The sequence below is a fragment of the Echiichthys vipera genome (genome assembly GCF_963691815.1).
Source record: "Echiichthys vipera genome assembly, chromosome: 13".
NCBI lineage: Eukaryota > Metazoa > Chordata > Actinopteri > Perciformes > Trachinidae > Echiichthys > Echiichthys vipera.
The window spans coordinates 28050282-28066379 of NC_139838.1; the positions used below are offsets into that span (position 1 = coordinate 28050282).

The window sequence follows — 16098 nt, forward strand, 5'->3', positions numbered from 1 at the left end:
ATGGTTGTTTGGTGGAAAAACTCCATTTTAAAAGCAGTATCATAAGAATTTGTAACATATAAATGGATTCCAGCCTCATCTCCAGCGGCTGATTGAATCACACTGAATAATATTTCCGTCTCACTCCGAGCTCGTCTGAACTGAAGGACCTGACGTCCCGAGGTCTGACGTGTAAAGTGTGCGTGAAAACTAATTACACAGTAGAGTGAAAGCCGCGCTGGGTGCTCTTTAAAAGCGTAGGTGCCAAAAGCGACGCTGCCAATTAGTTCGACTCCACATGAAGGTTCGGCACCGAGAGTTTTAGATATTTAATATAAAGAAACGTCCGACTGATGGTGGATGAGCTGCTCGTCTGGCCGGGAGATGAGACGACGCTTTTGGCTGGTGGTGCTAATTTACCCTCCTGCTGCGTGCGTGCGTGCGTGCGTGCGTGCGTGCGTGCGTGCGTGCGTGCGTGCGTGCGTGTGTGTGTGTGTGTGGCACAGTCCTTCACTGCCTCGTGAAGTAAATGGTTTCATTTCCACAAAGGTGAGAAACTAAAATGATAAAGAACGGTTGAGTTGCAGCCTGGTGATCTGACTGTATTTGCGGATTTGTTCCCACTTTATTGTTCAGTCTGACATTTGTTGTTGTCGCCTGAAGCTCCTCGTCAGCGGCTGTTTCTGTATTTGTTCTGAATTCTGTCGACACAGACGCTGCACAGGTTTGTCCTCGGAGCGTTTTTCATGTTGATTGAAGAAACATGCAGGTTTCTGGGTTTCCATTTGTGATAATGACACTTTTTTCTCATTGTTTTTAGCCTTTTTTCTGTTTATTTGGGCTCATTTTTAAAGATTCATGTCCAAATATTTAAAGAGTCATGTCTCAGCAGTGGCCACAAACAGGAATTTACCTCTCGTCTCATTTCTCAGTCAGTCCGTCCTCAGTTCCTTTCCTCGAGGCGAGGAAGAGACCGAAGGAGAGAGGAGTTGAGGCGACAGGCATTTAACTAAGGGCGCACTCCCACTGTCCCTCCGTACCGTACCTTTGACCAGTGTGAGTGCAACCGTAGTGCAACCGTAGTGTGTGCGTGCGTGCGTGCGTGCGTGCGTGTAGGCTGCAGTGTGTGTTTGTCAGATGTGTAGGGTGCAGTGTGTGTGTCAAGTGTGTATGCTTCAGTGTGTGTGTTTGTCAGGTCTGTAGGGTGCAGTGTGTGTATGTGTCAGGTATGTAGGGTGCAGTGTGTGTGTGTTTGTCAGGTGTGTAGGTTGCAGTGTGTGTGTTTGTCAGGTGTGTAGGCTGCAGTGTGTGTGTTCGTCAGGTGTGTAGGCTGCAGTGTGTGTGTGTGTGTTTGTCAGGTGTGTAGGCTGCAGTGTGTGTGTGTGTGTCAGGTGTGTGTGTGTGTGTCAGGTGTGCATGTTGCAGCAGCAAACAGACGACGCAGCATCTGCTCATGTGTAATTATACGTAAACACAGCCGCAGACAGAGTGAGCTTACGTTTGATTGAATCTCACTCACACTGCTGTCAGTGTGAGAGCTGCAACTCTTCTTCTTCTTCTGCATTCACTCATCAGACTCCAGATCTGCTGCTATCGGCAGATTGTGCATTGATATCCAGCTCTGCCTGCGTCAGCCAGGTTTATTCCTGGACACGTTTTCCCAAGAGTCACAGTCTTTGTGCTCAAACTCTGAGAGGGGGAAAATGGGTCATTCGCACCGTGTGGCCCCTAAAAGTTTCAGCCGCGTATTTGAAATTAATATTCTTTTTTTACGACGAGATGAAAAGTCAACAGCCACTCCTGCGGCTCTGTGAGGCTGCGGCTCTTTGAGGCTGCGGCTCTGTGAGGCTGCGGCTCTGTGAGGCTGCGGCTCCGTGAGGCTGCGGCTCTTTGAGGCTGCGACTCCGTGAGGCTGCGACTCTTTGAGGCTGCGACTCCGTGAGGCTGCGACTCCGTGAGGCTGCGGCTCTGTGAGGCTGCGGCTCTTTGAGGCTGCGGCTCTGTGAGGCTGCGGCTCTGTGAGGCTGCGGCTCTTTGAGGCTGCGGCTCCGTGAGGCTGCGGCTCCGTGAGGCTGCGGCTCCGTGAGGCTGCGGCTCCGTGAGGCTGCGGCTCCGTGAGGCTGCGGCTCCGTGAGGCTGCGGCTCCGTGAGGCTGCGGCTCCGTGAGGCTGCGGCTCTTTGAGGCTGCGGCTCTGTGAGGCTGCGACTCTCGTTACACACCAGAAAAGAAAACTCCGTTATGAAGCTGGTGTGAGCGCGCTGCTGGAGGAAAGGCTCATCCTGCGTACAGGGTCACTTGTTTTTGCATTTTTACGACAAAATCCAACAGTTTGAACACGTGGCAGTAATGAGAACAACAAAGAAAAGGTAAACAAACAAAGCGTCCTGGACATAAAAGACATAAAAGGATAAATGAAACCAACAAATAGTCAACAAATTATGAGCTGTAAATAATAAATTACACAAATATAAATATATAAACCATCTAAAACAACAATTACACTCAATTAATATTAATAATAATATAACAGGGTCACGTTTTACGACTTCTGAGTCCGGCTCAGCTTTATACAATCACAACATACACTGAAAAAAAATAGACGTAGCTCATCTGTCAGGGTCCGTTCTCTTAGGGCGCTCTCCCACTGTGCCTCCGTCCCGTGCCCCGTGCTTTAGGGTCCTTGTCCCCCCCTCCAGGCCCGTTTGTACTCACACTACCTGGGCCTCGGAGAATGCTTCTTGCTGCCTATACGTCATCACGCCGTAACACGTCACACGCATTGATGACGTCATGGCGATGCGTGGCTTTGTTTCCAGATCTTTCCGTAGACCTCGGAGTTTTTGTGCGTCTTGTCGACTGTTTTTGAATCTTTTCATCGACCAAATCTGCAGTAAACACTCCACCTCCGCATCACACCAATGTGAACCTTTCACCGCCATTGTTTGAAATGTCCGCGCATGGTCCCTCCTTCTTTTTTCTACGTCCCAACAGGCGCACAGGAAATGACCTCAGAACCGCCGTAGGCCTCGTGCTCGTACACGTGCGCACGCTCGTGCTCGTACACGTGCGCACGCTCGTGCTCGTACACGTGCGCACGCTCGTGCTCGTACACGTGCAAACGTGCTTTACTAAAGCCCACCTCTCCCAAACGGGCCGTGGACGCACCTAGACGCGGTACGGTTGCACTCACACTGGTCAAATGAACCAGACTTTAGCCATGAAACGTGCTCGGGCACGGTACGGATGGACAGTGTGAGTGTGCCCTTATTTTTTATTCTTGCTCATAGAGGAGAACGTACATTACACTTCATGTCAGAGTCTCAGCGTGTTCTGTGTCCTCATGAGCAAAGTCTTTTCTACGGTCCGTTGAACATTAACAGTTGTCGTATATTTTGAAAGCCTGAGCATTTACCTTCAGATTTCCCATAATCATCTGTTAACTGGGTGAAAGTTCACTCTCCCAGGAGAAAACACAACCCTTTATCCAGCAACAGCTCTCACACTGTAGTGCATTATAAGTACTCTGCATTTCTGCATCACTATACTCTCAAAAATGTCACAAAATCACAATAAACTGATAAAATGTCTCGGTAAAGACACTTCCAGAGAGCGAGTGAAGAGTGAGGCGTCCTGCATTTGTTTTGGTTTACGCGTGTAAGGGTCTTAATGAAATGCCGCAGCTGCACAATGATGCAACACTCAGCAAACCTCATTTAGATTCAGCTTTTTCTGCATCGATCTGAACTAAAGATGCATTTCTCCAAAACACCACACTCGTTGTAATTACAGGATTAGCTTTAAATGAAATAATTAGCCGTTTTCTTGTGTTTTCTTCCCCCAAACAATAATTTATATGAAGCTAAATTAAGATGACCTTTGCGAACGTACGGTCATCTCTTGAGAAATCAGTAAAGAAAAGGCTGCTTTGTTAAACTCAATCAAATTTGACGGGACTCTCAGTGGATTTCATGTTGTGGGGGGGAAATATAGATCCAGAACGCACGAGTGTGATGTGAAAGATGAGGTTCATTTATGAATCGACTTTGGAGACGAGTAACACACCGTCATTAATACAGCTGACGTTTCCAGAGACCTGTTAATGGTGTAATATTTACTGTATGTGTGATACGCCCAACCTCAGCTGAATAACAACATAGTACCGTATTTTCCGCACTATAAGTTGCACCTAAAAACCTTCAAATGTCTCAAAAGCCGACAGTGCTCCTTATAACCCGGTGCTCCTTATATATGGACCAATATTGAGCCACAACAGGTCTCCAACTACGGTGAGCAGCCGCCGACTCTATTTTCCCCGTAGAAGAAGTAACGCGCGGTGCATGTTGAGATATACGACTGCGTGAAGCGTGCCGTTTCATTTCCATGTGTGTGTTTGTGTAAAGAGCCCAAAATGGCTCCTGTTAAGAGACACGCTTACGACGCAGAGTTTACACTCAAGGCCATTAGTCACGCAGTAGAACACAGGAATAGAGCAGCAGCCAGAGAGTTGAACATGAACCAATCAATGGTGCCGAAGTGGAGGAAGCAACAAGACGACCTCCCCTGACTGTTGTGTTGACGTTCCCTTTAGAGCAGCTCCATCTAATGGATGCAGAACGTAACCCCAGCCTCCACTGTAGCGTCTGTTCCTTTAGCCTGAGAACAGACCCATCGTCTTAAACCCGCCCCACCAGAGATAAACGGTTATGATTGGTCCGCTGTAAATCCGTCCGCGTGGGAGAGGGGCCGGACCTATCTGTTTGGCAGATTTCTCGGGTTTCCAGGTCACTGCAGTAACGCCGTAGGGTCGAAAATAATGTATTTAAATTGAGGATCCTGCTTTTGATTTTGATTTTGAAATTGAAAGGTCATTTCAATCGATTTCCAACGTCACCGCTGGTGCCACAGAGCCGTCCCACTGAAGTTATGATCGGACTTATGTTTGCAGTTTGATCATAAAAATAGATTTGGCTTATCTTCTGCCTTTCACCTCTAGCAGTTGCCATTCGTTTGTCCAATCCCTCTCTTTTCCTTTATGTTCTGACTCCATTCATTCATCTTCAGCCTCTTGTCCCTGTCAGGGTCGCGGGGGGCTGGAGCCGATCCCAGCTGACATCGGGCGTGAGGCGGGGTCCACCCTGGACAGGACGCCAGTCTATCACAGGACACATAGAGACGAACAGAGACAGACAACCATTCACACCTACGGGTGATTTAGAGTCATCAATGAACCTAAAACCACTGCTGTGGTCGTGAAAGTGCTTGATATCGATGCTCGAGTGCCGTCCCGTTGATTTAAAAAAATGAATGAAGAGCAAAGTTGTAAATCCCAACATTTCCTCTAAGCTTCCACTGTCACTTCCTGGATGAACGCCGTTGCTAGGTGATGCTGCTCGCTGAGCGCGGTGGGATTTGTTGCCTTGTTACTCATCGAGTTTTCTGTCGGGAAGAGGAAGGAAGCGTCGGATCAGAGAGTCGAGCTCCGGACGAGGCTTTGATTTGTAGACAAGAAGTGTTTTTTTGTTCCTTCCATAGAGATAAACTCGTTCAGAGAGCGGGGACTTTGGGAGCAAATGAAAGAGTTTTTCATCTTAAAAGCTTTTACACACCCGGGACTTAACGCTTTATTACACAGTGTTTTTTTTAGGAACAAGGTCGAGTTTTCTGAGATTTCACCCGTACATACAGATTTATACAGCACAGAGGCTCCAACGTCAGAGTTTACTCCCTTCAACCAGCACATACAGGGTCCAATACAGACTCTCCTTGTTTCACCTCCTTGTCTCCTTGTTTCACCTCCTTGTCTCCTTGTTTCCTCCTCTCCTCCTGTGTTTCTTTAAGTCTTTTTATTTTTCTCTGTGGTTATAGAGTTTACTCCCTTCAACCAGCACATACCGTGTCCAATCCTTTCACAATAAAAGCCCTAGACTGCGTAACTGTTTGCACTTTACCTTGTGCAGAGGATATTTGACTGTTTTCTAATGTTTTATAGACCAAACAATTGATGGAAATCATTCTCTAGTTACAATTCAATTCATCATTCATTCATCCATCTTCATCCTCTTGTCCCTGTCGGAGTCACGGGAGGCTGGAGCCGATCCCAGCTGACATCGGGCGTGAGGCGGGGTCCACCCTGGACAGGACGCCAGTCTATCACAGGACACATTAGAGTCAACAATGAACCGAACACGGGCGTGTACAGTGTCAAATCATAACCGAAGTTATCTCAGGACACTTTACAGAGTAGGTAAAGACCACACTCTGTGACTTATTTATGATTTACAGAGACCCAACAATTCCCCCGTAGAGTACGGTGGAGACGAAAACCTTCACTATAACAGACAGGAACGTCAGACAGACCCAGCTCTGTGGAGGACGCACATCTGTCTGCACCGGAGAGAGGAAGAGAAGGAGAGAGAGAGAGAGAAAAGACAGACAGATGGACAGAGACGGACACACTTCCAGTAACTATAATAATATCTACAGTAATGTGAATATGACTCATGTGTTTTGGCAGTTAAAACAGCAGAACAGCAGGAACAAGCACAGCTAAGGTGACAAAATATAGAAATGATGATAATTATGGTGGAAAACATGATCAATGATGAGCAGCTACGACACAGCGAGACACACCCCTGATGGTGCCTCTATGGCTACAAATTTTATAGTTTATTGGTCTAAAGGTGCAGTTCTGCATCAGAATAAGAGCGTTGCACTTTAATTGGTTCAGAGAGAAGAGGAGAAGCTGGAGTCTGGAGTTGTTGTGACTCCAGAGGAACGGGTCACTGGAGCAGAGTGCATTATGGGACCAATTAGAGCAAAAGGTCAAATTATAGCAAAACATTAATCTGCTGAGTTCTTCACTTTTCGACCGCCTCGTGCGTCCGCCGTTTATTTATATATAAGTTTCGCCAACTTTCCTACCAAAAGAAAAACGCCACGAGCTCATAGACAACTGTGTGCTTTTAGAGTCGTCTTACAAAGTAAACCGTAGACGGAGTCGCACCTCGCTGACCGCACAGGAGCGCTGGAAAAGGTCAGAGTCTATTTCAGGAGTCGACGGCTCCGTCCAAACCCCGACAGGAATATCTCCCCCTTTCAATGATCCAAGCTCCGGGTGCAACGGGAAACTCGTCCTTTACTGTTACTACTTTACCGACCAGTGGTCAGCACTGTCGCCTCACAGCGAAAGGGTTCTCTTGTGCAGACAGATGTGCGTCCTCCACAGAGCTGGGTCTGTCTGACGTTCCTGTCTGTTATAGTGAAGGTTTTCAACGCCACCGTACTCTACGGGGGAATTGTTGGGTCTCTGTAAATCATGAATAAGTCACAGAGTGTGGTCTTTACCTACTCTGTAAAGTGTCATGAGATAACTGCTGTTATGATTTGGCACCATAAGGGCGCACTCACACTGTGCCCCGTGCTTTAGGGTCCTTGTCCCCCCCTCCAGGCCCGTTTGTACTCACACTACCTGGGCCTCGGAGAATGCTTCTTGCTGCTTATACGTCATCACGCCGTAACACGTCACACGCATTGATGACGTCATGGCGATGCGTGGCTTTGTTTCCAGATCTTTCCGTAGACCTCGGCGTTTTTGTGCGTCTTGTCGACTGTTTTTGAATCTTTTCATCGCAATGCGTGGCTTTGTCTTTGTATTTGGTGTTGTTCACTTTTTATCGTATTTGTTTTTAGCAGACAGGAAAGTAGATCTCTTAAGGCCCGCCGTAACTTCTTCTCGGGTGTCTTGGAAAGTTTGCGAACCCTGCAGTGGTTTCTGTTTGCTGAGTTATAGAGGGCCGTAACTTTCAGGCAGCCATGTTGGAAGCACTCTGCTCCGAGGCGACGTTCAGACGGATCAGGGTAAAAAAAGAAATGCAGCCTCGTCTTTCTTCTTAATGAGGCCGCTGTGTTCGCACCGTGGCATCGCTGCTGCAGAGGCTCGGACTCAAGTCTCAAGCTGAAAAAGTTCAACTTCAGTGAACAAAGGTGCCGAAACAACACCCGAGTTTCCAAAACGATACTTATTTTCAACATCTTACTTTGAGAAATACACGTTTTTCTACAAATCTGTTTGCTTTATTAAGAAAAATAAGAAAATTTATCAACACGAAACAGCTCCCAGAAGAAGTTCCCTGTTTAAAATACAGTCTAAAAAGAGCAAAATTAAGATTTAAAGATCATCTCAGAGTCAGGAACGAGGAGCGAATGGTTGATACAGACGTGTAAAATAAGGAGAAACCAGGAGTCTTTATATTTATTCATGTTCATAACAAAATATATATTTTTGTGGTTGTTGAGGCACTTAATCTTTTAAGTCTTCTGGCATTTAAAGAGTGGCAGTGAGGTGCTGTAATTAAAGGTCAACATCTTAAAGGTGTTCTGTGTTTCAATAAAGTGTAAAAAGAGCTAAAAATTAAAATATAAATAATATCCACGACACATATTGACGTGACAAGATGGAGGCTCTGTTAGAACAGGCTCTCCTGCAGTTAGGTCTTACCGCCACAGAGGCCGCTAGAAACAAGATATCTCAAATCTTACGGAGCACAACTTCAAACTGAAACGACAAGTCCCGTCATGTGGGGGCGGTAGTAGCTCAGTCCATAGGTGACTGGGCTGGGAACCGGAGGGTTGCTGGTTCAAGTCCCTGTGTGGACCATGAATGGAGTAGGACTGGTGGGTCATTCCTAATAAAGGAATTCTTCTTCTTCTTAATGGGTTGGTACATTTGTAACCTGGCATCACAAGACTAATTTGTAAATGCTTATTAATCCGGGAGCTTTCAGTTAATAATCTATTTCTCGTTGTCCTCCCCCCCCCGCTGAGGAAACACTGAGATGTTTATCAGGAACAGTTCGCCGTTGTTTGTAAATAGAATTTGTTCTTTTAACACGGGGTGGTGTTGTTCATGTGCTAACTGGCTAACTAGCGTCTTGGATCCGTCCTGTCGGTCTTTCAGGGCGCACTCCCACTGTCCACCCGTACCGTGCCCCAGGACGTTTCACGGGTAAATTCTGGTTCCTTTGACCAGTGTGAGTGCAACCTTACCGCTTCTAGGAGTGGCACGCCTGCCGTCCACGGCCCGTTTGGGAGAGGTGGGCTTTAGTAAAGCACGTTTGCATATGTACGTGTACGAGCACGAGGCCTACGGCGGTTCTGAGGTCGTTTCCTGTGCGCCTGTTGGGACATAGAAAAAAGAAGGAGGGACCATGCGCGGACATTTCAAACAATGGCGGTGAAGGTTCACGTTGGTGTGATGCGGAGGTGGAGTGTTTACTGCAGATTTGGTCGATGAAAAGATTCAAAAACAGTCGACAAGACGCACAAAAACTCCGAGGTCTACGGAAAGATCTGGAAACAAAGCCACGCATCGCCATGACGTCATCAATGCGTGTGACGTGTTACGGCGTGATGACGTATAGGCAGCAAGAAGCATTCTCCGAGGCCCAGGTAGTGTGAGTACAAACGGGCCTGGAGGGGGGGACAAGGACCCTAAAGCACGGGGCACAGGACGGAGGCACAGTGGGAGGGCGCCCTCAGTTTTTCTTTTTGAAAGCCAAAGCTCATTCGTAGTCTTCGCGGTGTGTTCAGGTGCCACTTTTCGGACGAGACACAGTCGTGCTTATTCAAAAGTCAGGAAAAGCTGCATGAAAAGGCGCCGGATGAGTTCGGGCTGAGCAAACTGTGTCTCCATGTTGCTGCAGACGCTTTCAGTCAACGCTCAGCGATTAATGAGCCAACGTCTCATGTTTCTGATGTTTCTCTCTCCGCAGAGACCCTGGAGCCCTCGCCACCGACTGCAGCCCAGATCAGATACGGTGAGAGACTCAATCTGACACACACACACACACACACACACACACACACACACACACACGCACACACTTATACACAAACCCTCTATATTTTCGATGTCAGCAGCTCTGGCTCCAAGACTTTCGGTGGTTGATCTCTTTTTGTGTTCAGACCTTATTGGGCTTTGTTTGTAACTCAGTATCTGACCCCGTAATCACGCCCCACATCGTTTTACGGATTAAAAACATTTCTCTCTGCACAACACTCGAAGGACAAGAGTCATTTTCAAAGCAATATTTACCCACAGTGGGAAACTTTATGAAATAGAAACAGTAATATTGGATGATCTGTGCGCTGCAGATTTCTCAACAAAGAGACTAAAACTTGTACAAACGTTGCTAAAGAGCGCTCTTTGAAGGGGATTTTCAATTAAAGCTTTAAAGAGATTTAAATAGATTATTTAAATTTTGTCAGTCATCCTCTAAAAGAACAATTGGAGCATGTAAATGACATTTATCAGTGTATTAAACCAACCATCTGTTCTTTATGAATCAAGACTCCACAGTCGAACAATGGCTCAGACTCACACTGACTCACTCTCAGAGCCCCGTAAACATTTATATTTAACCAAACATAGATTTGGAGAATTTTAACACCCTGAATACTGTATTTTCCGCACTATAAGGTGCATAGAATAGATGCTACAGTCGTGTAACTTGAAACACACTCAAGGATCGAACATCCTGCTTTATTTAAATGTAAATGAGGTTACGTGTTGATCCTCCCGGTGGTGTTTAGTGACCTCTGCCTGTTTGTCTGCAGTCTTGTTCCACAACGCCATCCCCTTCGTTGGATTCGGTTTCCTCGATAACGCCATCATGATCGCAGCAGTAAGTTGGTTTATTTACACCACGATGAAAAACAACTTGTGTCCACTTGTGTCTGGATGAACCTCTGACCTCTCGTCTGTTCTCCAGGGAACGCAGATCGAGCTCTCTATCGGAGTCACCCTGGGGATCTCCACCATGGCCGGTAAGAACAAGTAGAGAGACGGACCAGGACGGCTGCAGTCAGGTCACAACGACATCTAAGGGTGCAGGGAAAGCTGCTGTGTGGGACTTTTCTAAACATCTAAAGTACGAATGCACGTATACGAGCATGAGCGCTGAATGCGGTCCTGATGTCTATTAGCATACGTCTGTTCACCACAACATTTACAATCATGCTAAAACTCATCTGGATCATCTGGGCCAAGTGTGAATGTGCCCTTAGAAGGTAAGGCACGTCTCCTCTTTCAAGTCCTCTGATCAAGTCACTTACAAACTCTCGAAAACAGAGGATGGACGGAGGTTCAGCGAGAGAGAAGGAGAGAGAGGGTCGAATGAGCTAGAGGGTAAATGAGGAGAAGGAGCGCTGTTATCGAGGACAAAACAGTGAATCAGAGAAACAAAACAGGGTTTTTTTAGGGTTTCATCACTACTAGAGCTGCAGCTGTAGCAAGTTTCTTACTGTCTCTGTCCTCGTTCATATTTTACAATGCTACAAATTCTGTCCAGCTGCTAAAAAGCCTGAAAAGTCAGAATTTAAGAGAGTGGTCTCCATGGATACACGGACTCCTGGAGTCACATTGCAAGTAGTTGCAAGTTTCAACTCCTCTCATCTCAAGTCTTTTGTCTGAACTGGGCTTAAGATGTTATTGCTCTTCTTCACTATACTTATTAAAGTGTGCTTATTATTATTCACGTAGCTAAGGTGATGCCACCAGTTGTGTAAAGTTGCACTCAAATATCGTCTTTACACTCAAAGCTCAGCACTTGTCCAGGATCGCGTTCACACGGCCCGCTGTCATCACGGCCGCCGTCCTGGGTCTCAGTTCACGCTCCACACCACAATGTGTAAACCATCAAGGCACTGGCGTTCTCCTCCTCCCTCTCCTCGCCACTAGATTATTCCGTTTCCATGGATACTTGGCTCCAATTTTCTCTGCATAGCGTAAGTGGAGGAAAAAGATCAATGGCTCTGATGTGTTTATGTTTCCAGGCGCTGCTTTCTAGTCCCTGTCATCGTCATCCAGCCTCCAGTGATGCTCTGCTAGTTTATTCCACTATTTCACTTTTTAATTCGAGACCTCTCGCAGCTCTTACTCATTATTCCTATTTCACTTCACTGTCAAACACAATCAGTGTCTGAGGTGTTGGTTAAATGAGGCAGACGGTATCACCGCGTCACCTCTTCAACGGCAGCAAGGTCTTTTCTTTTTCCTTTGAAGGAAACTCGGTTTGAAGCCGTCCATCTGGAGTTTTACACTCACTCACACTGTCCTTCCGCACCGCGACCCGGGCTCTAGGGTCCTTATCCCCCCCTCCAGGCCCGTTTGCACTCACACTACCTGGGCCTCGGAGAATGCTTCTTGCTGCCTATACGTCATCACGCCGTAACACGTCACACGCATTGATGACGTCATGGCGATGCGTGGCTTTGTTTCCAGATCTTTCCGTAGACCTCGGAGTTTTTGTGCGTCTTGTCGACTGTTTTTGAATCTTTTCATCGACCAAATCTGCAGTAAACACTCCACCTCCGCATCACACCAACGTGAACCTTTCACCGCCATTGTTTGAAATGTCCGCGCATGGTCCCTCCTTCTTTTTTCTACGTCCCAACAGGCGCACAGGAAATGACCTCAGAACCGTCGTAGGCCTCGTGCTCGTACACGTGCGCACGCTCATGCTCGTACACGTGCAAACGCGCTCTACAAAAGCCCACCTCTCTCAGACGGGCCGTGGACGGCCAGCTGACCGCAGTTATGTGCGGAGCGGTCAAACGAGTGGTCAAACGAACTAGGCTTTAGCTGAAAAACCTGTTTTGGCGCGGTGCGGAAGGACAGTGTGAGTGCGCCCTTAGTTCCAGCTGAAACTCCGTGTGCATTCAGCTTCACATGTTGTTGCTTTTCATGCCTCCAGAGATCCGCTGGAGGTAAAACAAACACACACTTAGCACCTTTACAGTCTTAAGAGCCATGAGCGAACCGTATTTTCTACCACATTGGCAGCGATCCCCTGCGCAAATCCAAGTCGCAGTGTGAATTATTCATAGCTGCCAAGTTCTGTTGATGTAGTGCATTAACTGGGATTGTTATGGAGCCGGTTCTGCTGACGGTGAAACCCGTGGAGGCAGATGGAGGAAGAAGCTGACGAGAGTCTTGGTGGTTTTCCAAAGGTGCTCTTTGATCTGTGGAAAACTTTCACACCTTCTCTCACTCCTACTGACTCATCTTGTGTGTTGCTGCTTTGATCTATTGTTTGCGCTCCCCTCTCCGCTTTTCATCTTTTCGAATATACAGGGATGTATGTGGGCCACCTGGCTCTGCAGAGTTGAGGTGTATTCACTTATCTGGTTGTTGTTGTTCCTCAGACGATGGGTTACAGCGTCAACATCAGCCGGTTTTTCTTCTTTTATATTTTAACTTCAATAATCCGTCTCTTTCAGAGGCTAGGTGAGATTTACATGCAAGAACCACAGGATCACTAGCCTTGCGAGACCATCCTGATCTCCATTGTATCTTAGGGCGCACTCACACTGTCCATTCGTACCGTGCCCAAACAGGTTTCACAGCTAAAGTCTAGTTCCTTTGACCAGTGTGAGTGCAACCGTACCGTGTCTAGGAGCCATACGTTTGCCAGCCACGGCCCGTTTGGGAGAGGTGGGCTTTAGTAAAGCACGTTTGCACGTGTACGAGCACGAGCGTGTGCACGTGTACGAGGCCTACGCCGGTTCTCACGTCATTTTATGTGCGCCTGTTGGGACGTAGAAACAAGAAGGAGGGATGTTCAAACCTTTGCTTTATCAGAAACAATGGCTGCATAAAGTCGGCATTAATGCCAGAATTACTCGTTTGACACAGCGTCAAATGAAACTTTGCTTGGGTGCCTGACAGTTCTGTGAACTTTGTCCCAGAAAAGAAGTCAACATACCAAAGATGTTCTGATCCAAACAATCCCGGAGGAAAACTGTTGATGATTGCAGAAGGCAAATCTGTCAGGAGCTCAGATCCCGTTCCTGTGAGATTCTGAGACCTCAGATTTACCAGAGAGGTGAGAAGAAGGTTCCTGCAGGCCCCGTGTGTGTGTGTGTGTGTGTGTGTGTGTGTGTGTGTGTGTGTGTGTGTGTGTGTGTGTGTGTGTGTGTGTGTGTGTGTGTGTGTGTGTGTGTGTGTGTGTGTGTGTGTGTGTGTGTGTGTGTGTGTGTGTGTGTGTGTGTGTGTGTGTGTGTGTGTGTGTGTGTGTGTGTGTGTGTGTGTGTGTGTGTGTGTGTGTGTGTGTGTGTGTGTGTGTGTGTGTGTGTGTGTGTGTGTGTGTGTGTGTGTGTGTGTGTGTGTGTGTGTGTGTGTGTGTGTGTGTGTGTGTGTGTGTGTGTGTGTGTGTGTGTGTGTGTGTGTGTGTGTGTGTGTGTGTGTGTGTGTGTGTGAGACCAGGGCCTAACGGACAATTAGTCACCTGCGCACCTGTTCATTATCAGTTTCGTTTGTCACAGAGAGCGGGGGGGCTGTTGAACACTTTACTGCAATGCAGTCCAGTTGGCTGTGACATCGGGATCATATACGCGCACGAGGCCTACGGCGGTTCTGAGGTCATTTCCTGTGCGCCTGTTGGGACGTAGAAAAAAGAAGGAGGGACCATGCGCGGACATTTAAAACAATGGCGGCGAAAGGTTCACGTTGGTGTGATGCGGAGGTGGAGTGTTTACTGCAGATTTGGTCGATGAAAAGATTCAAAAACAGTCGACAAGACGCACAAAAACTCCGAGGTCTACGGAAAGATCTGGAAACAAAGCCACGCATCGCCATGACGTCATCAATGCGTGTGACGTGTTACGGCGTGATGACGTATAGGCAGCAAGAAGCATTCTCCGAGGCCCAGGTAGTGTGAGGACAAACGGGCCTGGAGGGGGGGACAAGGACCCTAAAGCACGGGGCACGGGACGGAGGCACAGTGGGAGTAAAAGTATAAGGAACCCAGGTTCAGTCTCATGCTCTGTCAGGTTTCCAGTGTTATTTTACTTTTTACCCCAAAACATGCCGATCTTGAGTCCTTTAATTCAAACCAGACCTTAATGAAGTCGTGTGTTGCATTATTTATCTGCCATTCGTTGTGTGTTTCATCAGAGAGCGGCAGTAATCAAAGTGTTTCCCACTGTGTCTTTGCAGCTGCAGCGCTGGGGAACCTGGTCTCAGACCTGGCGGGTCTCGGGTAAGCGGCATAATTAACCGTCTCTGAGGGGTCTGTTTTATTTTGGAGTCAAAAGTCAGAATATGTTGAAGGTGCAGTTGACGTTGCGTATGAATTCATCCCTGTGTTCACGTTGATTTTGGGGGGAACTGGTTTGAGTTTTACACCTGAAGTGATGAGTTTTTGATTCGGACGGTTGAATAAAGCAAACGCACGTTAACTCAGACCTGCGTTTGCTTCATGTTGACCTTGAGAGTCAGTTTAAACTTCACCTTCTGCTGCAGGTTGATGATTAAGACAGGGGTCGGGATGTAAACTGTGATCTGTTGTGTTCAGTCTTGCAGGGTATGTGGAGGCTCTGGCTTCCAAATTCGGGATCCAAGGTCCGGATCTGACGCCCAAACAGGCGGACATGTGGCAGACCCGGCTCAGCTGTCACATGGTGAGAGTTTAATACTCACTCAAATTCTTTTACAGGGATTTTGCGCCATGATCACAGCCGACAGGAGCGACATGATAGGAATGAGAACGATGAGCGACGGCTGGAGAACGTGATTTTGTTAGGGTGATTTTTAATCCTCGTGCGTCACCAGAGGCGCCTTTGGAAGAAGGCACAGAGTCGGTTTTCCGTACTCGTAAAATCGGCTTGTTAGCGACGACCATCCCAAACTGAACCGCTCTTCTTGGCACTTGTGGCCCCTAGAATGGAAACCAGAGGGTTGGGCGCCAAATTTTTACCAAAAGCTTTAAATAAACACTGAAAAACACATTTCGTTTCGTTCCTACGTTTACTTCATGCACAGAATGAATGTGCCAGAGTACCCGTGGAGGATTCACATCGGTTACATGTTGGTGGGACCGCCGGGTAAAATGGATGTAGCTGTTCTTGCGAGTACTGAAGTCTGTGGAGAAGAAGAATTCTTTTATTTGTCCCGCAGTGGGGAAATTCAATTTTCACTCTATTTTTTCATGTTACACACACACAGGCCTGAAATACACACACATGCAACAACAGGACCTATATACATGCAATTAATGGAGAGATGTTAGAGCGAGGGGGCTGCCAGTGACCAGCGCCCCGAGCAGTTGGGGGTTTGGTGC

General features: G+C 47.3%; 1 protein-coding gene across 1 annotated transcript in view; it reads left to right on the forward strand.

Annotated features, from left to right (window-relative positions):
- tmem65 (transmembrane protein 65) overlaps nucleotides 1–16098 on the forward strand; it is a 30567-nt gene that overhangs the window by 12798 nt on the left and 1671 nt on the right. Inside the window, exons 2-6 of the mRNA XM_083925302.1 lie at nucleotides 9751–9795; nucleotides 10595–10662; nucleotides 10750–10804; nucleotides 14976–15018; nucleotides 15334–15439. Coding sequence (XP_083781428.1) covers nucleotides 9751–9795; nucleotides 10595–10662; nucleotides 10750–10804; nucleotides 14976–15018; nucleotides 15334–15439 — 317 coding nt within the window. The remainder of the gene's footprint in view (nucleotides 1–9750; nucleotides 9796–10594; nucleotides 10663–10749; nucleotides 10805–14975; nucleotides 15019–15333; nucleotides 15440–16098) is intronic.